Source organism: Lepidochelys kempii, chromosome 4 (assembly GCF_965140285.1).
Source record: "Lepidochelys kempii isolate rLepKem1 chromosome 4, rLepKem1.hap1, whole genome shotgun sequence".
Taxonomy (NCBI): domain Eukaryota; kingdom Metazoa; phylum Chordata; order Testudines; family Cheloniidae; genus Lepidochelys; species Lepidochelys kempii.
In genome coordinates this window covers 79802830-79830584 of record NC_136383.1, presented here as the reverse complement: position 1 = coordinate 79830584, position 27755 = coordinate 79802830, and the positions used below count along the sequence as shown (strand labels likewise).

Below are 27755 nucleotides of genomic sequence, written 5' to 3'. Positions count from 1 at the left end.
AGCATGGCAAGAAAATCCTCCAAATATTAATGATTAACCTGTTGAATTGGAGATAGTTCACCTCCCAATGACTTCATAAATATCTGCTTCAATTACCTTTGGTAAATGAAATAACCAAACAATTATTCATTTACAGATATATCTGTAAAACTAATCTGAAAAGTTTTCAAAATAAATCACTTAAAAATGTATAGTGTGTACCTTCTAAAAATGAAACCTACATCTATCTCTGAGTTGTGAAGAATATATATTAAGGTTATAACAACCAACAAGATGCACTTTTATGTAGAAATCCATGATTAAATCGAGTCTTCCTGACTAGTGATTTAAATCATGATTTAAATCAAATCCACTCTGATCCCAACTATACATACAAAATGATGGGGTCTAAATTAGCTGTTACCACTTAAGAAAGAGTTCTTGGAGTCATTGTGGACAGTTCTCTGAAAACATCTTTCAAATGTGAGGCAGCAATCTAAAAAGCTAACAGAATTAGGAAAGGCATAGATAATAAAACAGAAAATATCATAATGCAACTATAAAATCCATGGTATGCTCACACCTTAATATTGCATGCATTTCTGGTCACCCTGTCTCAGAAAAGATACCAAGGGTCACCTAATGAAATTAATAGGCAACAGGTTTAAAACAAAACAAAGGGAAGTACTTCTTCACCTAACACACAGTCAACCTGTGGAACTCATTGCCAGGGAGATGTTGTGAAGGCCAAATGCATAACTGGGTTCAAAAAATAACCAGATAAATTCATGGAGGATAGGTCCATGAATGGCCATTATCCAAGACAGTCAGTGACAATGCTCTGGGTGTCTGTAGGCCTCTGACTGCCAGATGCTGACTGGATGGAAGGGGATGGATCACTCAGTTATTGCCCTGTTCAGTTCATTCCATCTGAAGCATCTGGCACTGGCCACCTACGTTGCCTCTAAGGTGCGTGTCTGCACAGCCACGCAGGAGGCCACCAAGGGGCCACCCGGGCGTGCACACTTCACTCTGGAGCGTGGAGTGGGGGGGGGGGGGCTGGTGATGGGAGAGCTTGGGGTGTGTTGGGCTTCAGCAACACCTGCAGCCCCAGGGCTGCTGCAGCTGTGGAGAGACGCCTCTCTCCCCGCCACAGCCCTGGGTAACTTGCACCCTGAACCCCTCATCCCCAGCCCCACTGCAGGCCTCACACCCCCAGCCAGAGCCCTCACTCCCCTTCACCTTAACCCTCTGCCCCAGCCCTGAGCCCCCTCCCATACCCTGAACCCCTCATCCCTGGCCTGATCCCAGAGTCCACACCCCCAACTCTCTGCCCCAGCCCTGAGCCTCGTCCTACACTCCAAACCCCTTGGTCTCACTCCCGCCAGACATCACCTCCATATTGGTGCAGATAAATTCATTCCACTCATGAATGGGAAAAATTAGAGGGAATATTGCTGGCAACTGTTGGAAGACAAGATAGTAGACTAGATGGAACATTGTTCTGACCTAGCATGGCCATTCTTACATTTTTCCACTTATGGAAACCAAAGGGATGTGTCTGCATAACAAGAGAGCAAGTTTTCACTAGGGAACCAATTATGAACTAAAATGTATATTATTAATACTAATAAACTACGACTTGAAAAGTCTCTCTCAAACACTAACAACACGAAACAAAGTTCTTCTGTTGTTTATACAGAACTCTAAAGAAAACGTACAAACAGCACACAGAATAATGTAAGACCTAAGACAGTTCAGATAAGTTGGAGAGAAAAAAAAAAAAAAAGAGTTGGCTTTCTCAACTTAGGTTCTTTGTATTAAAGATAAGACAATAGGGAATTCTTGTCAAGATGAGAAATCTCAGCAATAAGATTTAAGAACGACAGATATTTCATGTAGAGGATGCGGAAATGTTGTGAAGGGCATGGCTTTGTCACGTTGGCTATTGTCAGCTACACACTTATAGATAAGGCTTTAACATAACCTTCCAATCAAGGCCAATTTATGTAGGCAGTGCAGGAGAATACTAAGGAAACTGTCCAAACAGTTCTAATTGGATATCTTCCTAATCCACAAAGCCCATAGTTGCCTTTAACATAATAAAATAAATAAATAAATAAATAAATAAATAAATAATAAAAAGATGCCCCATTAAAACCCACTAACAGACATTTAAAGAACTACGTTCCACCCTCATATTAGCACGACTGTGCTCATTGGCAAATATTAGGGAAGTGACTGTTCTTTAAGAGATTTTTAAAAGTTGCCGTTATATTTTTAATGCCACTTATTAACCTTTTGAAGAGTTGAACAGTCTACTGTCACACTCCAATGGCCCCCTCCCTCAGGGAGTCTCTGGGGAAGGCAGATCAGCATTGTATGTGGCTAACACTGTTGCAAGCATCGCAAACCATTTTGGGGAGGGTCAAAGGCATGTGAGCGGAGAGTGGAAGTTTCCTTTGCAGAATACGAGAGGCTGGGGGGGGGGGGGAGAAAGAAGAAGAGCAGAGAACAGGTTAACTCAACACTTCAGCTAGCTCCATGTGAAGCTAAGACACTGGCCCTGGCCCAAGGTCATGGGCTTGAAGAGAAATCAGCAGCTGCCCAGCCGTGAGAAGAGGAGAACTAAGTTGAGCAGAGCTGCAGAGATAGCAGCAAGAACCGTGAGAGCAAATGAGATGGTGACAGCGAAGGCCAATAGAAGGGAAAACAAACTCTCTGGAGCCGGGATGTTTTGGGAAACCAAGGAGGCCACAGCAAGCCGGTTTGAACTGGCACAAAAGGCACCAGAAGCAGAGGTCCCTGAGTGGAATTACCATCCTCCCAACCCACCCACCCACCCCCCGCCCTCCCAGGAGCCCAGGACTTAAAACCCTCGTGAGAGCTGGAGCAACTCGGAGATCAACAGCGGATCCTCGGACGACCTGGGCCCAGGACACCACTCCCATCCACCCTTCCCCTCCTCTCTTCTAACGTTACACCCTGGCCTGGCCAATCTTGGGTAGTGCGTGTGTGAGTATGAAAGTGGGTTAGGGCTTGGGACACTAACACTTTTTTTTCCCCCCGAGTGACATGGGAGTGTTCCCAGCACTCTGCTGTTATTTTAATATTTTATTAATAAAGCTTTAAAATTTAGACACTTGGTGTGTTTTGTCATCTCTCCCCAAACGATCCTGCGGTGTCAGCCTGATTATCTGACGCAACGGTAGATTGGTAACAGAAATCTGTCACATACCTACCCCCCAAGCACTCTCGTGAGGTAGAAAATTTTTTTTAAAGGCTTCTATAAGTTGTTATGAAATCTAGCTATACGAATTATAACAGTGCACTCTGCTCTCTGGGCTTTTGCTTTTGTTCCAATAGATTACTAATAGCCTGGCAGGTAAGTCTGTTTGACATTTGATGGTTTTGAATGTGGAATGACCCATCTTATTTTTAAACTGTCCATAGTATCTTTCACTGAGGGGCCATCAAGGATTTCTCTTTGTCTATCCATTCTTTAGGCAGAGGCTGACCAAGTGTATTACAAGAAAAGACAACCTCAACAGGCCTCTCTGAAAGGTGGGCCAGTAGGGGATTCATGCACAAAGTTCCTCATACCCCGATATATTTTGAAAATCTGGGAGATGTGTTTTATTGTAAAGAAAAAAAATCCTATTCTTTAATGGCCAGGTATAAGTATCTTTAGGCATTCTATAGCTACATAATCCCAAATGGTTATACGACCTTCAAAGAATTCCAGCAGGAACAAGGAGAAAAGCCACCTGGCCTCAGTGTCTGCCTCTCAAGCTCCAGCCCTCTCCCCCATCCTCCAAACCACAATTGCTTTTTTCTAGTGTCCTGGAAAATTAACTCTCCAAAGTGGGGACAGCCCTATCATCCTGCATATCTCCACAGTGTGGGCAGGCAGCTATGATCCCATCTCTAAAGACGTTACATTTTCCCAGTCAGCTCTGGGTTAGGGCATATAGGCCCAGTCAAAATTTCTGTATGGACTCTTGTCTTTTTGGATAGACAATAAGGTTCAAGGGGCCTCACTGTGAATGAATTTGTGCCTAAGCTATTGTCCATGTTGCATAATTAAGGAGTGAAAATACTAGCAGCATAAACTGCTTTATTACAAGGGAAATCCCATCAGCTATGTGGAATGATGAAGATTAGCACACTTACCAGTAAATGATTTCAAGCCCATCCAACCCCCATCCAGCTCTTTAACCCTCTTGCTAAGAACATAAGAGTGGTTGTATTGGGTCGGACCACACCCCAGGTGCTATGATCCCCTTCCCAACTGCTTGCCTCATTTTTTAATCTTCCCTGCTCTTGATCCTCCCACCTACCCAAACATTAAGTACCCAGTTCCAATCACCTTAAGTCCTATCAAAACTTTGTTAATAAATCAATCTAACAGAAAGTCCGGTGAGATTTCAGAAAAAGGAAGTTGTGTATCCATATATATTATGGAGGATACCACTTATCTTAGGATTGGAACTACTCTGACTGCAGTGAGAATTAAGAATCTGAGGAATTATCTATCAATACCTGGAGACTTCCTTCAGTCCAGTGATATAATATCTTGATCTCAGGAAATGGGAAGTAATTAAATTCTCCAATGACAAACCACCATTTGGATGTTTCAAAGGAATACTGAGTCTCTCACTAACTATAGTTTATTAGGATAATTCTCCTCAATAGCCAAGTCTAAACTATAGAACTGTTACTATCTAAATTAGATGGCTTAGAGATTACCAAAAGGCGATCTCAGTCATCTTATTTTCAAATATAAACAAAACTAAAATGAAAAGTTTGTCATTCTTTGACCTTTGTGGATTAACAGCCTAAAAAAAAGTGCGCAGAAATCCTACGCATCATTCTAGGACAAGGAATGAAGAGTCCTCCAACTAAAATTATGGGATACAGGGAATTTTAGGTGAACAGAATGCTACTACCCAGATTGGAATTTGATCAGGAAATTAGGGTTGATACCCATATGCCGGAGATTTATTTGTTAGAGGGATGTAATCAGAAAAATTCTCCCCACTGCAAAGTAACTTGCTCCTAGCTGTAAGCACTCAAGAGCTTATTTTCCCTTCTCCTCTATACTTTCCTGTGGTTTATTACCTAAATATACTATGAAATGTCATTTATTTTATTCATCCACAGAGACACCTTTGTGTGGTTTCCCCAACCTCAACCCTTAGAACATTCACAGGCAAATCACTACCCTACTCTGAAAAATGTGCCACTGAATCTTTACATGGCCACAAGAGTCTCTTCCACAGATGCTCTCACATCAGGGGGATGGGAACAAACATAGCAAGGAAACTGCACTTCCAGTAGCACAGCATAACTCGGACACCAAGCGAGGGTACTGGTATTACACAGATCCTGAGGAAACTGTATCACCTGCTGAATCACAAACACCATGTCCCTGCAAGAATGCTGAGATTTTCCTGGAGGCTTCCCATTCAGGTTCTGATCCGACCCAACCTTGCTTGGGGCTTACAAGATCACAGCTCGATATAAGTCCACCACTCTGTAGACTGGAAAGTGAACATACAAATGTAGACAAAAGACACAGTACTTCATACAGCGAGTTTGCCTTCTGATATTACAATTTAAAGGGACCTAGAGAGCTAGTAGAGAATACAGTGCACATTAATTGTACCAGAACAACAACAAAAGGATTAGGTTTCAACAGAAACAAACAGCTCCATTAGTGTTATTACGCTAATAGACCTCATGTCTATTTAGGTTTCCAACAGTCTAACAAGGGGTAATTTATACTGTCGGTAGCACAGCATGCTGGCCCGGAGTAAAGAGCAAATTTTACAGCACATGAACAAGATGTAGCCAAGCAACAAAATCATTTCACTCTCTCACCAAATGCATTTTCCTCTTTGGAAAATATAAGTTGTTTCAGAGCAGGATGTGGAAATGAAGAGAGAACAAAAAAGAAAAGCTGTTTATTCAGACCCAAGCACATGGACTGATGGCGATGGATCTAACAGGAGGGGTGTTCAGTAGTCACAGATCAGGACCCACACCATCATGGAAACTGCTTCTGCAGTGTTCCAACACGTTAATGCTCTCACATTGGCTGTGCTATGAGGATGATGAGAGATAGGATGGTTCAGTGGTTAGGATGCTGGCCTGGGAAGTGGGAGACCCAAGTTCTATTTCCTACTCCTCCAAATGCTTCCTGTGTGTCCTGGGACAAACTGCTTAGTCTCTCTGTGCCTCAGTTATCTCTGTATCTGTAAAATTGAGATAACAGTGCTTCCTTACCAGGGGGTGACAGACGTACCTAAGAGAGCCATACAGCCTGCCCTAGTGCTGCTCCCGAACACCTCAGTCTCCATTCCACTCTCATCCTCAGTTGCTGACAAATCTCCTCTCTCACCTACACTTTTGATCACTGCCCAGAGACAGAAACACTAGTTCTTCTTCCCCTGCAGAGGGCTCTATGGGCACAGGAAGATACAGCTGCCTTTAAAGGATCCCTCAGCAACCATCCTCCACCCTACTGAAGCCACTGCTACAAAGAATACGGTGTGTGTATGGAGGAATTCTCAAGAATCCCAGCAGAGAAGGAAAGTGGGAGAGGAACCCCCTGAATTTGACAGCCCTAGTGGAGGAGAGGGGGAATCCCTTAGAAAAACCCAGCAGGAGGGGTGCATGCGTATGTACAGCAAGCACATGGGTGCCTGTGTGCAGAAAGCGGGTTAACTCTGCCTCTCCAGTCATTCCATTTCCCAACAACTTCAGCCCTACTATTGGGCCAAGCAGTGTATTTGCCCAGTAGGGCCATATCCTGAAATCCACCTCTGGAGGCGTCACCCCTTATGCATTTATAACCCCACTTTAGTCATTTCAAAGTAACGCTTCCATTCACTGTGGTTGTCACATGACAACTATGTCCTTATCTTAAGCAGATAGTGGTTGCTCACTCCATGGGAATAGCAGAGAGAATCTAAAGCACAAACAAAAATGGCTAGCTTCTGCTATAGCAGCACCAGTGCAAGTGCAGAAGAAAAGATGTGCTACCCAATATTAAACAAAAGTAATTCAGAAAAAATTAGTGCAGAAAAGGGTGCAAGATCCAGGAAAGGGGAGATAATCAACAACAACATGTTTACACAGAGGAGGTCTGTAGCATCAAGTGTCCAAGACCACACATTTATTCTAGGCATCTAAGAGCTCTACAGGGTATTGCTGAGCTGGTGAAGCCCAGTTAATTGCTGACCGCATGACTGGGCAGTGTCCTTTTCTGACCTTGATTCTGAGCTCTGAAGATAGACGTGCTCGGGCTTTGCTTCTGAGACATACAACATGACCAAAAAAGACCAGCCAGCAGCAGCCAATGATGACTTCAGTACTCTGATGGCCAGTTCTCACTGATACATCCCTATTACAGATAAAGTCAAACCATCTTATACCCAGTAGCTGTCACGGGCAATGCACATGAAATGCCTCCAGCCTCCTGATGTCTTGTTTTAAGCAACATCCATTTTTTCAGATCCATATAAAAGAATCAGAAATATGCAGGTTTGATAAATCCGTACTTTTGTACATAGTTTCACCTTTTTTTTTTTTTTGGCACCAGACCCTACGCATGCCCTTCATGGCTAAGATGGCTAAACCAACTTTCCTTAGGATGTCTGGTTGGCTGCACCCATCAGATGATAGTTTACTGCCTACATAAATGAAATCATCCACTGCTTCCACAGTTTATCTGGTTTCAGAGTAACAGCCGCGTTAGTCTGTATTCGCAAAAAGAAAAGGAGTACTTGTGGCACCTTAGAGACTAACCAATTTATTTGAGCATGAGCTTTCGTGAGCTACAGCTCACTTCATCGGATGTTTATCACAGTTTATCTGGAAGTACATGACTTGTATCGCAACTTTTGCACTGACATTCAGGATTTCTGTTTTTGTCCAAGAAACTCATAATCCAAGGGCAGCTGCCACATGCTGGAAACTCTTTAGTGTGTCTTTGAGACATCTGCATCCTGACCAAAGAAGACAACATGATCCGCATAATCCAGGTCATTAAAATAGGTTAAACCAATGCTTATACCTACATTTGCAGAGATATGCTCAATGAGCCAATCCATTGCACAGCAGAACAGGACTGGGTCCAGGACTCATCCCTATTTCAGCCCAGATCTACTGTGACACCTGTAAGACCTATGGGTCCCGCAATTTATCCGTGCTCTGAGTCATTATGCAGATCTTGAATTAGCGTCAGAAGGATGTTGGGAACCCTGATGCCCCATAAGGCCTTCCACAAGGCAGTTCTAGTGACAGAATCAACGGCTGCCTTTAAGACTACATATGCTGCTGTCAAAGGCCAGTTACATTCATAATGGATCTCAGAAAAAAGACAACGGTAAGTATAGCATCCATTGTATATAGCCAGGAATAAAGCACTATTGCTCTGGGCAGTGGTGTTTCACAAGGAAAGGCTGGAGCCAGGTGAGTAGGACATATGCAAAGACTTTTCCAGGGACAGAGAGTAGAGTTATTGGTCTATAGCTACAATATTCAGTGCATGGACCTTTCCCCTTATAGAGCAGGATGATGATCCCTTCCTCCCACTCTGCTGGTATCTTCCCAGTAGTCCAACTCTGGACAAAAAAGTTGACGTAATGGGCTCAATGGCACACTTTAAAAGTTTGGGTGTTGTGTTGTTAGGTCCAGCAGCATGCCTGCTTCGCAGTTTCTATATGCTTGAGCAAATCTCTTCCAACACAGGTGCATCTCCACAAGTTTCAGGGCCAGGGATTGCATCTGTTGCGAATGCATCCAGATCTGGACATCAAGTTGCTTCAGGATGGTTACATGTGGACTCATACTATTCTTTCCATCTTTGCAGGACGACTTGTTGAGTTAACCTAGTTTTACCATCAGCCTTGTTTATTGGCTTAGTCAGAGAATCACTTGTAGGCTACAAATTTTGACAATTGGTTTAATAATCTGGTCCCTAAAAAAAAAGATTCATGGCAATGATGACAGTGATGACACCCTTAGGAAACTTGCTAATTCTTGGTCGGAAGACACCTGGGAACTGGCTTATTTCAGCACCTGGAGGTACTGATACACAGAACTGTACTGGGAAACACAACTGGCCACTGGGAAGTGTGACAGGTTGCAACACTAGAAAGGTCAAAGATGCAGCCTGACACCCTCCCCAATGCCAGGAACACCATGCAGTTCCAACATAACCCATTTACCTTTGCTAGTGATTCCCAACTCTTTCCTCAAGACAGAAAGCAACAAAAGGGAGGCAGATCAGATGGGCAAGAACTAACATGAAACCTGGAATAGGCATTTGTTCTAGGCAAGTGGGAGACTGCTGGCCCTTTGTGGGGATCCCTCTTCTGGTGCTTACAAGCAGGTTAGGAACACGGGAGTTATCTTGCATCATGAAGGAAGAGGGAAGGAATAGGTGAAAAGAGAAGCCATGCTCCAAGTTTTGGGAAGGAGAGGGAGAGAAAAAATGGGGAGGTATTAAGGAAGAATATTAGATAGGTGCCTTGGTATCACAGCACAGAACACGAAGAAAGGGAATATTCATTCCATATAAGATCTTATTATTTTATTTAGTTCTATAGGAGTTAAATGATGGCCTCCAAACGCAGAACCTGAGATATATTCAAGAGGGAATGATTGGGAGCCATCTGCCTCTAAGAATTCCTCAAAACCTCCTACGAGGTCGTCACACACACTACAGCCCAGTCCCTAAACGTCACATTACAGAACTGGCCAGCCCAAAAGGAAGTACTTGATGTATTTGTTAGAGATGCAATTTACTAAAAAGACATTACATAGTAACGGAAAGTCAACACATTATTTCTCGCTGACTCCTTTGATCATGGGCATGCTGCATACAAGGTTCTTATATGTCTTTAAATGATTGAGGAGACTTTAATATACACTAGCCAGTTATAATGGAATAATTTTAATATTTCCTGCTGACTAAAGGGAAAGTAGCTTATTTTGGAGCTTTATTAAATGTTAAGGCTTATATTTCCTCTCTGCACTTCACTGAAATCACACTTCACTCAGGTCTCAGCAATGGACTGGCAGGAGAAGCATGCTTAGTTTTGAACATTCTATAAATGAACATCGGATACCTTAGTTGTTTCAGGAACTCAACGTCAGAGTTGCTGTTAATGAGCTTGATGAACTCCTCATAAGAAGGAGCATATGTGTAGGCTTTCTTGTGATGCTCATTCACCTGTTCTCTGTACTCCATCTGGCTGAGCAGCATTTGGTTGACATAATCTGGATCACTCAGCAGCTCCACCACTGGCTTCAGTACTGGGAGGAGAAATTTAAGAACAAAATCACTGTGCAAAAGAGCAAATGTCATCTTCAAACTCAAACAAACTCAGTGTAACATTTTGGATACAAATTAAAACAAAGCAGGTTGATAAAATTCCAAGAAATTACTACGTAATTCCCAGATTACATAGTGTATCACCCATTTTAGACTGAAGTTTACCCTTCTCCTAAACTTTTTATTTTCTCTATTCATTACTGTAAGCTGTCATTAGGATTGAGGAAACTGGAAATTCAGGTTATTAAAAAGTTTACACATGTTAAAGCAGCTGAACCTAAACTGAAATATTTCAGGTGTCTATTTCCACTCTTCTTGCTGCATATCTCAGAGAACGTTAGACAGTAGAGTCTAGGAAGGTGCAGAACTAGGAATTAAAAAAAAGGAACTGTACTATTTGGGGATTACTTGGATCCCAAAACTTTGCAGTATCAAAAATTGTCCCCAACTCTAAATTCAAAAAAGAACAGAGTGATTAGTGGTCTCATCATCCAATTAAAAGTGCATTTTATAAATAAGAACTAAAATTCTCAATAAATAAATGGATAGTTATTGGGGTTTTTTTAGATCTTATATCATGCTTCAGTCATGTTCAAATCCTTACTCTAGAATTTTACTTATCTGAGTAAGGTATAAACATCTAGGACCACCCAAATGCTCTCCAGAAGGTCACTGCAGTGTAGAAAGGTTTGGTTTCCTCTAGAACAGAATAAGAGGATGGAATGGCTCCATGCTACAAGGTGCTGAGCACTCTGACCTCAATTCAGGAAAGCACTTAAGTATAGGCTTAATTTTAAGCAGGTGAGTAGCCCTATTGACTTCATGTGCTTAAACACATAATGAAATGCCTTGCTAAATCAGCACAAGAGAGTTCAGTGCCTTACCCTTACTTAGCTAATGTTATGAATTTTTAAGTGTCTCATGTACATAAGATACTAACCGTACCAGTCTCTGCATGTGCAAGTTGTGACAGAAGTTTAATTTTAGAACTTAAAATGTGATATCAATACAAGTATATTAAATGGTTTGTAATCACTAGTACTGTAGTAGGTAAGTCATTAATTATCTCTGATCTATAATCTACCTTTTGTTGCAAGTATGTCTGCAAGGACTATGCGCAAGCTGAGAGACTGGGCATCCTTTGAGGGTAGGAGACAATACACCAGAATTTGAGAACATGATTGCAGGAATCTTACTTCTTCGTCAGAGTTCCTCAAGCATGGATGGAGTAAAAATGGCCTTGGCTGCTCTTCCTGCCTAGAAGGGTACCAGAATTTCAGTTGAAATTACAATACATCTTTAGTCATTACTTACTATATCAGAAATGTATAAAATATCAGGGACATAATGTTCAGCAAAGAAGCATTTTAAAAAACTATGCTTCATCTATCGTTTATTTTTAATTATATTAAGCAAAGCCTACCTTTGCCCCATTTCAATCCCTTGCCCTATCTTTTCTCTATACCTGTACAAATAAAAATACAATATTTTAAAACTATAGCCGTATAGAATAAGTTATTATAGTTCAGAGCACACTCTTAGGGACAAGGTTGAATAAAAAGCTTATTTTCTAGTCACTCGCATTGATATACATGGAACCTAATCCATTTTTTCCAAAATAATTGAGAAGGCAAAGAATTGAGATGCAAACATACCCTTGTACTGCAGACTAATTAATAGGCTTGTACTAGAATCATATGACTATTTAAGTGGGGGACTGAATATTATTGAGACATGGATTTAGCTGTGACACTGAAGGCGGAACAGATGCAATCTTCCACACCTATAATCAACTACTGAATTGTCACTCAAAAAACTGCAGCCTCTTTGGTCTGACTTTTCCTAGAAAATAATAAACAAGGAAAGGTCAAGTGAATTCTCCCTGACAAAGAATCACTGAATAGCTAGATGACTGAGAATTTTCAACATTAGCAGACAGTATTAGCTAGTGGAAAAAATAACAAACAAGTGTGGGATGTATGAAGAATATGATAGAAAATACTAAAAAATGTTATGATGCCATTAAATAAATCAATGGAATTCCCTCATCTGGAACACTGTAGTACTTAGAACCCTGTCTTAAAAACCTTAGCAGAAACAGAATGAGCTCAAGAAACAGGGAATGCAAAATTAGCCATGGGGAAACTTCCATATGAGAAGAGATGTGAGAGACTGGATCTCTTTAGTTCTGAGAGGAGACAAATGAAAGGGGGACACGGTAGAGGTATAACAAAATATTGAATGGTATTGAGAAGGTAAACAGGGACTCCTATTTACTCTCTCTCATAATACCAGGACATGGGGAAACAAAATTGAAAGGCAAATTTTAAAACTGACAAAAAGATGAAAGTACATGGTTCTTCTGTGGAACTCATTGCCACTAGATATCATTGAGCCCAAAAGTATAGTACAATTAATACATGGAGAGACAGAGAGAACATCCACAGTTACAATACACAGGATCATTTCTATTTTAATACAGCATAAATTCTCATGCTTCATGGTCTAAACCAAACACTTTACTGATGAGCACTCAGATGAAATATTCCCTACGGGCAGGTTATTCCATAAATCTCCAATAAAAGGTTTCTTGCAGCATCTGGTGCTGGCCACTTTTACGGTATGTCTAGACTACAGCGGGGAGTGTGGTTCCCAGCTCAGTTGACAACAGCAATGTAGCCCAGGGGAGCATGGACAGGATCTTGGATGAACTGCTTGAGTACAAACCCACCCAGAACCCCTGGGTACGCCCTCGGATGGCCAGCCCAAACTGTCACAACATGCTGCCTCTGGCTACACTGCTATTTTTAGTGCATCTGTCTACCAGAGCTAGGAAGCACCCTCCCCGCTGCAATGTAGACATACCCTTGGAGACCTGACGCTGGACTTGATGGACCACTGCTCTGATGAGGTATGGCAATTCCTATGTTCCCAAATGGAAACATCATTTCCAACACCCTTATAGGTCTACTAGAGGGAACAAGTACATAAAGAACATTCTGCTCAGTATGGAACAATCTTTTGTAGATTAAACCTTATGCCTGAGAAGTAGTTATAAAAACAACATTAAAAGAACATTATTGTAGAGAATAACTAATTATTTGACCACAACTGCAGAATAAACTATTCGATGTAGGATCTTTGACATAGCAGTGAAAAATTTCACTGAATTCTAGATACCAGCCACTTCATCAAAATAATTGACTTATGATGAAATGTTGTAACTTATTGACTTTTTCTCACATATTTCTCTCAGTCATAAGTCTGTAAACTTCACATACCTTATAAAAAGAAGAAATATGTCACACACATCCAGTTTAGTAAAGAAACTATCATTTTCTTCAAACTTCAATCAATCAGAACTATAAAGACAATTCCAAAACATCCTGTCTGGGACTTCCGAATCCCGATTGGTATCAAAACACTGAGTTATGCACCTTAGTTAAAGAATCCCTTATGGGGGGTTTCAAAATGGTGACTGATGGGAGTACAAGGTAGCTATGTACCTTGGGGAGAGGGTGCACCTTTGGGGGCCACTGCTAGTGAGGCCAGAAGGCTAGCTGCATTGAAGGGAGTTTCAAACTATGTGCATACGCATAAGAGTTGACCACAGAAAAGATAGGTCATTCCATGGCACACCTTGGGTGAGTAGGGGCTGATTTGGTGCCAGGGTCAATGCTGCAGAGGCTGCCTGTTAGGAACTGCCAGATACCTGCAGAGAGTGGAAAGAGTTTTGGCCAAAGAAACACAATCAAAGGTGTGTGATGCCGAAGCAGTTTTGTCTAATTAAAAGTATGAGGAAGGGGGTACAGAAAGAAAAGTGGGGGAAGAACTGCAAAGATGGATCTTGGAATTAGAAAGAGATCACAGGGGTAACAAAGCCTAGCGATCTTCTGATCATTCCCTGGTGTATCCACGGTGAGGTTCCCCCCCGCCCAAACCTCCTTCTGCTGGCAGGTGGGCAGGCAACTAGGCTCCCCCACTCTTGGTGGTAGGGGTTCATTTTGTGGAGGTGGTGGAGTAAAGGGAGGTTGTACAATTGCACTGGAGGCTAGTTAATTGGGAGGTTGTGCTGCCACCAGAGCACGAAGCACTTGCCAAATGCCTTAGGAGACGGTGCTGTGCCTGGTGTAATAATCACATCCAGATGTACTAACAAACAGCCAAAGAAGTCTGTATTGTTGCAGACTCCCTCAGAAATCAACCACTCTAGCCAGGTTCTCCACTGAAGCATGCAGGGAGCTAGACACTGCTCTCTGACATTCAGTACTCAAGGATACCCCAGTTCCTTTCCCTGGCAAGTGCCAACTGTTCTTCAGACTCTGCAGCATGCGCATATCCCACTACTCTTACTTCCTCCAGTGACTCTTGGTTGCAAGTCAGCAGCTCCTCCTCTGTGAATGTAAGTGGCTCTAGGATGCAGGACCAGGTGCCTCACATGCTTCCAGCATTGGTCTGGAAGGAAAGAGACTGTACATAGCTTGGGTCCAGGTGCCCCTCTTGGCAGGTACTGTGGGAGGGGTGTTGTGTCACCTGTGGAGGGGCCATGGTCATTTCCTCAGGAAGCAGCGATTCTAGTCCAGTAGAAGCTTGTCAGGCTGAAGTCAGGGCCCGACTGTGCTATTCCTCACCCAAATGTCTTCTCCCTCATCCTCCACTGTCCATTTCCTCTCCGGGGATAGTTTGCCGTTGCCGCTGCAGGTCCTGGCTGGCTGCAATCAACTATTACTCAGGGGGCTGCTCCTGTCCAGCCATTTCTGGGTAAGAAAAATGGACAAACTCCATACATATTCAAACAGAGGTTTCAGCTATATGCTGCACGGACGCTAGTCACAGGGAAATATACCTCCTTCTCTTTGTGCAAAAAGCAAAGCTGCCTCATAGTCGGGATTAATGACTGGGAATGCAAATACCCTGCATACTCACCGAGGGAGCACTGGCTCAGGAGGCTGGTGTCCAGGCCCCTTATCACAATGGAAGGCCTCCTGCAGCCTGCGCTAGAGCAGGTGTCTCTCCTCTTGAGTCAAACCTCCTCTTCTCTCTGGTCTCTGAATCTTTAGCTGTCTTCCTCAGTGCACTGCTGACCATCTCCATACTAGTATACTCCAAATCCGCACCCTGGTCTCCTACAGCTTTCACTACACTGCATCAAGTACCTCCATCCATGGGCTCTCCTTGTAGGTGATCATTATCTATCTACATAAACCTGTCCCCAGACAGGTCAGCAGAGGTCCTGGGTCATTTAAATCAGGATTTTGATCTCCTCTTGTGAAAGTTAACCTTCCTCTTCTGGACTGGTAAGATGAAGCAGCCACCAAGAACTAAGTGCCAACATCCTGAGAGCAGCCGACGCTGAGTATCAGCTATCACCTTTTAAAAACTCTAGATTGGGAGCAGAATATCTTATACGAACTAGAAACAACCCGATAGTGTGGGGGCAGAGTGAGGGCAGCCAGCTTCAGCGGTGTTACTGAGCATGCACAGTCTGTGTGAACATGCTCAGTACAAGCCAAGCAGCAAACTGGGGATGGGGCATGTGACCCCGAGTTACTTGTACTAATAGATCATTATAATATGTATATGGCAGTGACATATGGAGCCAGAACCACACAATATGAACACTTTAGTTCAAACACGAATTAATTCAGGGAAGTCCTATGGCCTGTGTTATACAGGGGGCAGACTCACTAGATGATCATAGCGGTTCCCTCTGGCTTTATAACCTCTCAGTCTAACACTGACCAACTCTAACTTCCTTTGGAAAAAACAAAACAAAACTGTGTTAATTGTTGGGCAAGACAGTGATCACCTGACCCTGAAGACACACATGCTGTCATAAATATAAAGGGAAGGGTAAACACCTTTAAAATCTCTCCTGGCCAGAGGAAAAACCCTTTCACCTGTAAAGGGTTAAGAAACTAGGATAACCTCGCTGGCACCTGACCAAAATGACCAATGAGGAGACAAGATACTTTCAAAGCTGGAGTGGGGGAGAAACAAAGGCTCTCTCTCTCCCTCTGTCTGTGTGATGCTTTTGCCAGGAACAGAAAAGGAATGGAGTCTTAGAACTTAGTAAGTAATCTAGCTAGATATGCGTTAGATTCTGTTTTGTTTAAATGACTGATAAAATAAGCTGTGCTGAATGGAATGGATATTCCTGTTTTTGTGTCTTTTTTTAACTTAAGGTTTTGCCTAGAGGGATTCGCTATGTTTTGAATCTGATTACCCTGCAAGGTATTTACCTTCCTGATTTTACAGAGGTGATTCTTTTACTTTTTTCTTCAATTAAAATTCTTCTTTTAAGAACCTGATTGCTTTTTCATTGTTCTTAAGATCCAAGGGTTTGGGTCTGTGTTCACCTATGCAAATTGGTGAGGATTTTTATTAAGCCTTCCCCAGGAAAGGGGGTGTAGGGTTTGGGAGGATTTTGGGGAGAAAGACGTTTCCAAGCAGGCTCTTTCCCTGTTATATATTTGTTAGACGCTTGGTGGTGGCAGCAATAAAGTCCAAGGGCAAAAGGTAAAATAGTTTGTACCTTGGGGAAGTTTTAACCTAAGCTGGTAAAAATAAGCTTAGGAGGTTTTCATGTAGGTCCCCACATCTGTACCCTAGGAGTTCAGAGTGGAGAAGGAACCTTGACACATGCGCATGCAAAAACACTCTTTCTGGGCACTCCAGCACACAGCTTCAGATAGTATTAGCAGAGGCCTCAACCACTTTCCTTTTAAGGGATGTCTATGCAGTTATTTATGGCTGGGCATACTTTCATGATACAAGCAAGGGATGAACAGCACAGATCAACAGTGCATTCTGACTCCACTGGGCTGCGATTAAATTTGCCTTTTATCTTGCCATACCATCAGTGTAGTCTCCACAGGCACCCCATCCCTGTTTGGGACTGCAGCCTACATTCCTAATCTCTCTGTAGCATTAACTGTTCTTACAGTTATATCCTTTCAGAGGAAGCAGTTGCATAGTCTGTCTGCATCTCCGTCTCTGACAAGTCTGGGTGGAATTCACAGTATCAGCCAATAAATTCAGCTTAGCTGAGTTGGGCCAGTTCCAGGAGTTTATTGGCACACAGTCAAGATGGGTCTATCACAGAAACAGAATGGAAAGAATAAGCCAATTGATAAATATTTGGCCCTTACCTTCCTAATTCATCTAGTATGTTGTTGTTTGTGGGGGTTACATATACTCTGGCATGTACCTGATGAGATGGGTTCTCTCCATTACTCAACCCGATATGGGTCTTGAGAAGAGGAGACCCTTCCTCCAGCAGGTATCCTGGCCAAGATCTCCATGTATCTTTGCAAAAGTCTAAGGGACAAATCCTCCGAGTATCTCTCTGCAGGAGTCCTATGCAAACTTCTGTGTATCAGTGCCACTAACTTGTTCCAACAGAGAGGATAAGAGAGATAAGAGGGTGACTAAAAGCAGGCAGGGAAAAGAAAAATAACATCAGCTAAAGGTGAACCAATTTGCTGATGGTCATATAGACAGTGATCCTGGCTTTGAGCATCCTCCAAACTTCAGGTGGCAAAGCAGCAAACTTTTCCATAAGCCTATCATCCAGAAGAATGCTCCTATTTCTTGGCAGTGACTGCCCTTTCATATGATACTATCCCTCTCCAAAGTAGTAAGTACATCTGGATTTGTTCTTTTAAACAGCTCCAGTGCATACTTTGCAGGATTTCCATAAAACATATTGAACAGCAGATCTCTTGTTGCAAGAGGATTGATTAACTGAGGGTTTCCATTTCTGCCAGTCTCATTATGAAGTATTCATTAGCCTGTAGGGAAACATACAGTGAATCAGCATAAGCCTGCCTAGCAAAGAGAACTCCATGTCACCCATGCTTCCCCTCCCCCCGAATCTACCAACAAAATAATTTAGCAAAGAGCATGCATACAATGATGGATAAAATTCTTACCATTGTACAGTAGCAGTTGATCCCAGAGCCCAAATTTGGGGTTCTTTCTGCAACTCTTCCTTAAGATTTGTGAGAATGAACTTTGGGAAGATACCAAGAAGGTCTGTTGAAATGTAACATTTTAGGCAGCAAATAAAAAGTAGAAGGAAAGTTATCTGAGGCCACTTTCCTACATTTGCGACAAAACTGGCACAAAGTAAAGGATGACATTGTTTATTTTGCAGTAACCATCAGAGAAAACAGGAAACTTAACTGCAGTATGCACACCCACACATACACACACACAAAAACAAACAGAGTGCCACTAAATTTTTCTAACATCAACTTCTATAGCTGTATAAACTACTTCTCTTAAACCTTTTTGAATATCCCAGTTAGGTGCACATGTATGAGGCAGCCTTCCAGTCTACTCAGCTCCCACAACACACTTTTCAAGATCCATGGGTCCTACACATGCCTATCACAGCATATGGTGTACCTCCTCCAGTGCACTACTTGTCCCAATAACAAAGATATGGGTGAAACAAGAGAATCACTATGGTCCCAAATGAATTCTCACAGGAAAATGACCAAAAAAACCAAAACCACCACATCACCTGTGGGTGAACACTTGTCACAAAGCGATCACTCCGTATCTGACCTCTCAGCCCTCATCCTCAAAGAAAACCTGCACAACACTTTCAGGTTTCAGGTTTGGGAGCATAAATTCATAACTTTGCTAAACACTAAAAATCATGAACTGAATAGACACACTGATTTATGGCTTATTACAACAATCTTAAAACCCACTACTCCTCCCACCCCCCTCAGCTTCACCCGCCCAGCACATGACAGTAGGGCTGTTAACTGACGACTTCCCTTCAGATGGTCCCAGGAAATATGTTAGCTACTTATGGTAAATGATCTGTTCCATCTTGTACTTAGCTATGATACTGTACATTTCTCAGTCCTGAAGGAGAGCTCTACGTTATCTCAAAAGCTTGTCTCTCTCACCAACAGAAGCTGGTCCAATAAAAGATATAAGTCACCCACTTTGTCTCAACTTCTGAACACACAAGTATCTGTTGTTATGACTTTGTGATTGGATTTTCCAAACAGAAAGACACAAACTGATCTTTGAAAATTCCTAACTAAATCTACATACAGATATTTCTAATGAGCAACTTTAATCACCTTGACATTAGCAGAGAGAGCAATACAGCAGTGCACAGACAATCCAGGAAGTTTTTGGAGAGTGTTGGGGACAACTTCCTGGTGCAACTACTGAAGGAACCAACCAGGAGCCGTTCTCCTCTTGACCAGCTGCTTACAAACAGGGAAGAATTGGTAGGGAAAGTAGAAGTGGGTGGCAACCTGGGCAGCAGTGACCATGAGATGGTTGAGTTCAGGATCCTCACAAAAGGAAGAAAGGAGAGTAGCAAAATATGGACCCTGGACCTCAGAAAAGCAGACTTTGACTTCCTTAGGGAACTGATGAGCAGGATCCTCTGGGAGGCTAATATGAGGGTGGAAGGAGTCCAGGAGAGCTGGCTGTATTTTAAAGAAGCCTTATTGAGAGTGCAGGAACAAACCATCCTGATGTGCAGAAAGAATAGCAAATATGGCAGGCGACCAGCTTGACTTAACAGTGAAATCTTCGGTGAGCTTAAACACGAAAAGGAAGCTTACAAGAAGTGGAAACTTGGTCAGATAACTAGGGAGGACTATAAAAATACTGCTCAAGCATGCAGGGGTGTAATCAGGAAGGCCAAAAAACAACTGGAGTTGCAGCTAGCAAGGGATGTGAAGGCTAACAAGAAGGGTTTCTACAGATATATTAGCAACAAGAAAAAGGTCAGGGAAAGTGTTGGACTCTTAATGAATGGGGGAGGCAACCTAGCGACAGATGATATGGAAAAAGCTGATGTACTCAATGCTTTTTTTGCCTCCATCTTCATGAACAAGGTCAGCTCCCACACAACTGTCCTGGGCAACACAGTATGGGGAGGAGGTGAGCAGCCCTCAATGGCGAAAGAACAGGTTAAGAACTGTTTTAAAAAGCTGGACATGCACAAGTCCACGAGTCCAGATCTAATGCATCCGAGGGCGCTGAGGGAATTGGCTGATGTGATTGCGGAACCATTGGCCATTATCTTTGAAAACTCATGGTGACTGCGGGAGGTCCCAGACGATTGGAAAAAGGCAAATATAGTGCCCATCTTTAAAAAAAGGAAGAAGGAGAATCCGAGGAACTACAGACCAGTCAGGCCCTGGAAAAATCATGGAGCAGGTCCTCAAGGAATCAATTTTGAAGCACTTGGAGAAGAGGAAGGTGATCAGGAACAGTCCACATGGATTCACCAAGGGCAAGTCATGCCTGACCAACCTAATTGCCTTCTATGATGAGATAACAGGCTCTGTGGATATGGGGAAAGCGGTGGACGTGTTATATCTTGACTTTAGCAAATCTTTTGATATGGTCTCCCATGGTATTCTTGCCAGCAAGTTAAAAAAGTATGGATTGGATGAATGGACTATAAGGCGGATAAAAAGCTGGCTAGATTGTTGGGCTCAACGGGTTGTGATCAATGGCTCGATGTCTAGTTGGCAGCCAGTATCAAGCAGAGTGCCCCAGGGATCGGTCCTGGGGCCAGTTTTGGTCATCATCTTTATTAATGATCTGGATGATGGGATAGATTTCACCTTCAGCAAGTTCGCGGATGACACTAAGCTGTGGGGAGAGGTAGATACGCTGGAGGGTAGGGATAAGGTTCAGAGTGACCGAGACAAATTGGACAATTGAGCCAAAAGAAATCTGATGAGTTTCAACAAGGACAAGTGCAGAGTCCTAAACTGCTACAGGCTGGGGACCGACTGGCTAAGCTGCAGTTCTACAGAAAAGGACCTGGGGATTACAGTGGACGAGAAGCTGGATATGAGTCAGCAGTGTGCCCTAGTTGCCAAGAAGGCTAATGGCATATTGGGCTGCATTAGTGGGAGCACTGCCAGCAGATCGAGAGAAGTGATTATTCGACACTGGTGAGGCCACATCTGGAGTATTGCATCCAGTTTTGGGCCCCCAAACTACAGAAAGGACATGGACAAATTGGAGAGAGTCCAGTGGAGGGAAACAAAAATGATCAGGGGGCTGGGGCACATGACTTAAAGGAGAGGCTGAGAGAACTGGGCTTGTTTAGTCGACAGAAGAGAAGAGGGAGGGGGGATTTGATAGCTGCCTTCAACTACCTAGACAAATTGGAGGATTGGGCCAAAAGAAATCTGATGAGGTTCAATAAGGATAAGTGCAGGGTCCTGCACTTAGGACAGAAGAACCCAATGCACAGCTACAGACTAGGGACCGAATGGCTAGGCAGCAGTTCTGCGGAAAAGGACCTAGGGGTGACAGTGGACGAGAAGCTGGATATGAGTCAGCAGTGTGCCCTTGTTGCCAAGAAGGCCAATGGCATTTTGGGATGTATAAGTAGGGGCATAGCGAGCAGATCGAGGGACGTGATCGTTCCCCTCTATTCGACATTGGTGAGGCCTCATCTGGAGTACTGTGTCCAGTTTTGGGCCCCACACTTCAAGAAGGATGTGGATAAATTGGAGAGAGTCCAGCGAAGGGCAACAAAAATGATTAGGGGTCTGGAACACATGAGTTATGAGGAGAGGCTGAGGGAGCTGGGATTGTTTAGCCTGCAGAAGAGAAGAATGAGGGGGGATTTGATAGCTGCTTTCAACTACCTGAAAGGGGGTTACAAAGAGGATGGCTCTAGACTGTTCTCAATGGTAGCAGATGACAGAACGAGGAGTAATGGTCTCAAGTTGCAGTGGGGGAGGTTTAGATTGGATATTAGGAAAAACTTCTTCACTAGGAGGGTGGTGAAACACTGGAATGCATTACCTAGGGAGGTGGTAGAATCTCCTTCCTTAGAGGTTTTTAAGGTCAGGCTTGACAAAGCCCTGGCTGGGATGATTTAACTGGGAATTGGTCCTGCTTTGAGCAGGGGGTTGGACTAGATGACCTTCTGGGGTCCCTTCCAACCCTGATATTCTATGATTCTATACCTGAAGCGGGGTTCCAAAGAGGATGGAGCTTGGCTGTTCTCAGTAGTGGCAGATGACAGAACAAGGAGCAATGGTCTCAAGTTGCTGTGGGGGAGGTCTAGGTTGGATATTAGGAAAAACCATTTCACTAGGAGGGTAGTGAAGCACTGGAATGGTTTGCCTAGGGAGGTGGTGGAATCTCCTTCCTTAGAGGTTTTTAAGGCCGGGCTTGACAAAGCCCTGGCTGGGATGATTTAGTTGGGGTTGGTCCTGCTTTGAGCAGGAGGTTCGACTAGATGACCTCCTGAGATCTCCTCCAACCCTAACCTTCTATGATTCTCTGATTTATGCACAATGTTTTTGAAAACTCAGCTTGTTATCCATAAATTCTGAAAACAGTGGTTCAATGAACAGAAATATAAATCTCAAACTGTAGTGAGTGGCTCCCAAAATAGGTACCACACAAGCCTTTTAATCCAACACATTATTTCATAAGCTTCAAATCACACAAACAGTGACAAGTGGCAATTTAACTCATTTGTGCCTTTGCCAGCAATTAGGATTTTAGTGACAGTGACATATACTGGTATATCAAGATGCAGTTGACTTAAAAGTGATTTCATACAGACAGTATTTGTAACAGTTGTGGATTGCACAGCATGCATTACAGATTATTACTTTTTATTTCCTTGTGAAGTGAAACCAACATTAATAATCCCATGAGTTTCATGTCACACATACTTCCATCTTACAAGTTTTTCAAACATGCATTCAATTCTGTGCGGATAATAACAGTGTAATTGCTTAGGAAAGCAAGGGCCTTTTCTTTGGCTATCCCAAAATGAGTGAAATATTAGTAAATATAACCTTTAGAGGAAAGATTAGTAAGCAGAGGTAGGCAAAACAATTTAAAAAACCAAAACAAATCCTTTCTCCAGGGAGCTATTCCAATTGGTTCATCATTTCTGGACCCAAATGAAATATTTTTTGAAGTTATACTCGCAGTAGTGGAAAGTGATGCTCAGTGTAGGGGTGCACTCATCTATTCAGTGTGAATATTGAATCTGTATTCAAATGCCTCTGTCATGGACCACCACAGTGACCTTACTCCTGATGCTACAAATCCACCAGTTCACCCATTCCTTAAGAGGATTGGAATTGGGAAAACACTAAGGTAAAAAAAAATTAACAAAAGGCTTTTAAAAAAAATGACTATGCATAACTGCAGAATCTCTTTTGATGTACATAGATGGGGACGTACAGGACACTCAGCAACCTTACCACAGGTGTTCTTGGCTGTTAAAAGGTTAAAAACCAGTTCTGGAGCTTTTCCATACTAGGACCCTGTGACACTTTGGGGAATCTATCAGCACAACTTTATTCTGGTTGATATTATGAAGTTGTTACTATAAAAACTGCACACTGTATCACTGCACACCCGTCTATATATGTGAATTCCACCTTTGCTGATAATGGCTGTCATGTGTCTCCCATACCAGGTACAATGGCAGGTCGTTAGAATTCAGTGGCCACCTATTCAGATGGAAGCACCTTGGAAAAATAGGTTAGCTCAAGCCTACAAGAACCATTTTTTCCTACCTCTCTGCAGGGAGCTGGTGAAGGGGCGAGTGGAAAATCCCCAAATGGAGAACAAAAACAGACATCAAGGTACTGATGCTAGCTAGCCCTTTAAAAAAAAAAACCTGCAAAAGCTCCATGGGTCTGGAAAGACTCGCAGGGTATGTCTACACAGCAAAGAAAAACCTACGCTGGCCCGCACCAGCCAACTCAGTCTCATGGGGCTTAGCCGGAGGGGCTGTTTCATTGCTGTGTGCAGGCTTCTGGACTCTGGAGCTGTAGGATCCTCCCACTCCACAGGGTCCTAGAGCCCGGGCTGCAGCCAGACCCCAGAAGTCTGCACAGAAATGAAAAAGCCCCACAGCCTGAGCCCCACGAGCCCGAGTTGGCTAGCACGGCCAGTACACAGGAAATTTTGGGCAGGAGATGTGAAGGTACAGGCATGTTTTCATAGCAAGGGAAATGCAGGTTAGCTATGAGACCAACCAAGGCCAGAGAAACAAGATGATCTAGGGAGAGAGGGACTGCATGGCTGAGAAGACAAACCCTGAACTGCAGGAGAAGGAACCTGGACGCCCCAGAGGACTCAGACCCCTGCCCAAAGAATACTTTGGAGTGGTGAGGAAACTAAGGCAGGAAACTGCATGGAGGGTGTTTTGTTTTTTTAAAATGGATCTGTGTATCAAGTACAGAGCAATAATGTTTTATAATCCTTCGCAAAGACTGAGTTCATGAGCTTGCAACTTTTAGTCATGGGTTACACCTATCACGTGCCCCCAAGGAATTAATCTGTGACACCAGAGCATTCATATGGCTAGAGTTCTGGGAGAAGGTTTCTTTAAGTCTGAGTGGTCAGCACTAACTTTAGGGGCTTGGCAGTTGGACTGCAGGGTCTAATCTCTCAGGAGAGGGTGCTAGATAGCGGATTTTCACCCCAAGACTATTTCTAGAGACAAGTGCCTGACCTCTGTTCAGACTTCAGAGGCTTAAAGCTCATGGAATCCAGTGGATGGCTTCCTCACAGCAGACTGGTGAGTGCCCAAGAGAGCTGTTCGACTAGGTTTGTGACCCACCCCACTCCCATTTTGACAGAATCTAATCAGGATCTCCCTCCTATACAACAATATGGCAAGGGCACGGTGGTCATGACCTCCTAACACTGGTTCCAGTATTATCAACTCTCAGTATTTTATCATGAGTCTTACAATACTGTTTGTCTTTAAGCCCCAACTCCTGACATTCTTTGATTATGTGAAAATCCATTTTCATTAAAATATATACACACACATTTTATATGTGTGTGGTGTTCTTACCCTCATGGTGGTTGAAAAAAAGCTTGAAAACTTCTGAGAACCCCATATCTACCCTGTAGGAGCTGACTGGGAAACTCACACTGTGAAGATCAGAAAGCCTTCTGATGGGGAAACAGAACTACAGTGTGAGACAAGTTTAAAGACTCTAAAATAAGACAATGTTTTGTTTATTTGCACGGGAAGTGGGGGAGGGGGACTGTAAGAAAGTTTCCAAAGAAATCAGTAATAGCCTTTTCCCACAGAAATCTGGAAAATCGTTCCTTTTGGCCTTCCTATTTCTTTAATTACAGTTTTTCAGAGAAGTCCCACAAAATTATATTTGGCTCTTAGTCATCTTGACAGTGAAAATGGGAGAGCTCAAGTGTACATGCAACAAATCATAAAAGATTTCCATAGCACATTCTGTATTCAGCATACGTTTACAACTACCAGGGGCAACATGCAGCCTGCATCTCTTTACCTGTATCTCCCTGAGATCTCTAAACTTCTTGACAGTGTAGCAGAATTAAAATGGATTGATCTGTTTGAAACTTCTAAGAAACTAAATAAGTTGATTTAGACTTGCATATGAAAGCATCACAGTAAAGACAAAAAGTAAGCTGCCTGCTTTAAAAGACAATGAAAAACATATCCACAGTCAGAAGAAAGTCAATACCAAAATATTCATAGCACCCATTTAATCAAGACACAACATCTAGTGTCTTGAACCTCTTTAACAGCATGTGTTGTTTCAACAAAGACATACTATTCAAACATAACTGAGAATGTGTTTCAAGGTAGCCTGTTTCCTCTTGTTTTTTCCTACCCCCCCCCCCCAGATGTTCTGGTTTAACTTGGATTTAAACTTGAAGAGTGGTCAGTTTGGATGAGCTATTACCAGCAGGAGAGTGAGTTTGTGTGTGTATGGGGGTGGGGAGGATGTGAGAAAACCTGGATTTGTGCAGGAAATAGCCCAACTTGATTGTCATGCACATTGTGTAAAGAGTTGTCACTTTGGATGGGCTATCACCAGCAGGAGAGTGAATTTGTGTGGGGGGGTGGAGGGTGAGAAAACCTGGATTTGTGCTGGAAATGGCCCACCTGATGATCACTTTAGATAAGCTATTACCAGCAGGACAGTGGGGTGGGAGGAGGTATTGTTTCATATTCTGTGTGTATATATAAAGTCTGCTGCAGTTTCCACGATATGCATCTGAGGAAGTGAGCTGTAGCTCACGAAAGCTTATGCTCTAATAAATTGGTTAGTCTCTAAGGTGCCACAAGTACTCCTTTTCTTTTCACAGTATAGTTATTAGCTTGTGCATTGGTCTTGCAAGACTGAGAACTCTACAAAGGACTTTGGGTCTGTTATCAAAGATGGTATGAAGTGGATTAAAAACGCTATGCTGGTAGAGGACCAAGCACAATAAGATCCCTGATCCTGATTGAAGTCTCTAGGTCTACTGTCTTACAAATAATAGAAAATTAGAACTTCATGAATTCTTCTCACAAAGGCTTCATTCACAGAAGTCCAACACTTCAGAGATTGGCACTAGCCCAGAGGTACTTTAATAATATACTTATTCAAAGGCTATTTTGTAGCTTTTTTTATCATCATCCTTTCCAAATATCTGCTCTCATTGCAACAACCTCTCAAATTCACGTTAATCTTGTTGATATTAGTTTTCAGAGGGTTAGCATGATAAGCAGTTCTTGACATTTTTAAACAGAGAGACAAATGGAATTATAAAAGAAAAAGGAAAGATTGGGAGCTGTACTCCAGCTATCCTTAAGGCTGGATGTATTTGGGGCTTTCTTCAATCTAGTTCTCAACTTCTCTTTGTACCAGCTCCTGCTGACTTCATGGTAACAATGCTTTCTATTTTACATTGAATATTACTTTACACTATACACTGTAATAAGTATAGCAAGCGTAATGACACACACTATATGTAATATACAAACACACAGAGCCAAGACAATTGAGAACCAAGCTATATATTATTACTGAAAAAAAACCTAATCAATAGCTTTGTAATGAGAACTGGATGTAATTCCTGTGTTATTTGTTTCCAGGAAGCGACAGCAAATGTATGCACAAACAGTTTTCCCTTTAAGTTTGCTAAGAGCTAGACACTGCCCTAAAATCCCATGCTCAACAGCCTCAAGGAATCAATGTCACTAAGTCATGACTGGCCTTGTGAATCTAATGGCAAAAACCTGCAACAGTTTTACTAAAAAGCAGCCCGTCGCTCTCTATTCCTATTTGGGGAAAAATGTTTTACTATTAAATCAAGATACATAAAACTATAAATTAAAAGGGATGAAAGAATAAGTCTGTTGTTTACTCACAGCCTGGAGACAACGTAAAAAAGCCCACAATGCAGACTCCCTCTTATCACACTAATAGTGCCTTTACACCTGTTCAATAGGCACTGCTCTCATTAGGTCCAAGAGTGGTTGAGCGGTAACTATCTCCACACCCACAGTAACATAGAATCTGGCCTTACTCTGCCAAACTCCTATAGTCTCAGACTGTGTAATTTAATTTAAAGGCATTTTTCCTTTCTGCCTTTGAAATAAAACAAATATTTTATATTA

At 42.6% G+C, this 27755-nt stretch overlaps 1 protein-coding gene across 4 annotated transcripts in view; it reads right to left on the bottom strand.

Annotated features, from left to right (window-relative positions):
- Positions 1-27755, bottom strand: part of SNX25 (sorting nexin 25) — a 148096-nt gene that overhangs the window by 89575 nt on the left and 30766 nt on the right. For 3 of the 4 annotated variants that reach the window (XM_073341842.2, XM_073341841.2, XM_073341839.2), the window contains exons 4-6: positions 11748-11789; positions 11409-11581; positions 10119-10305 (exon numbers count right to left, since the gene is read on the bottom strand). In XM_073341842.2, coding sequence (XP_073197943.1) covers positions 10119-10305; positions 11409-11581; positions 11748-11789 — 402 coding nt within the window. The remainder of the gene's footprint in view (positions 1-10118; positions 10306-11408; positions 11582-11747; positions 11790-27755) is intronic. The other variant, XM_073341840.2, reaches the window with a different exon arrangement.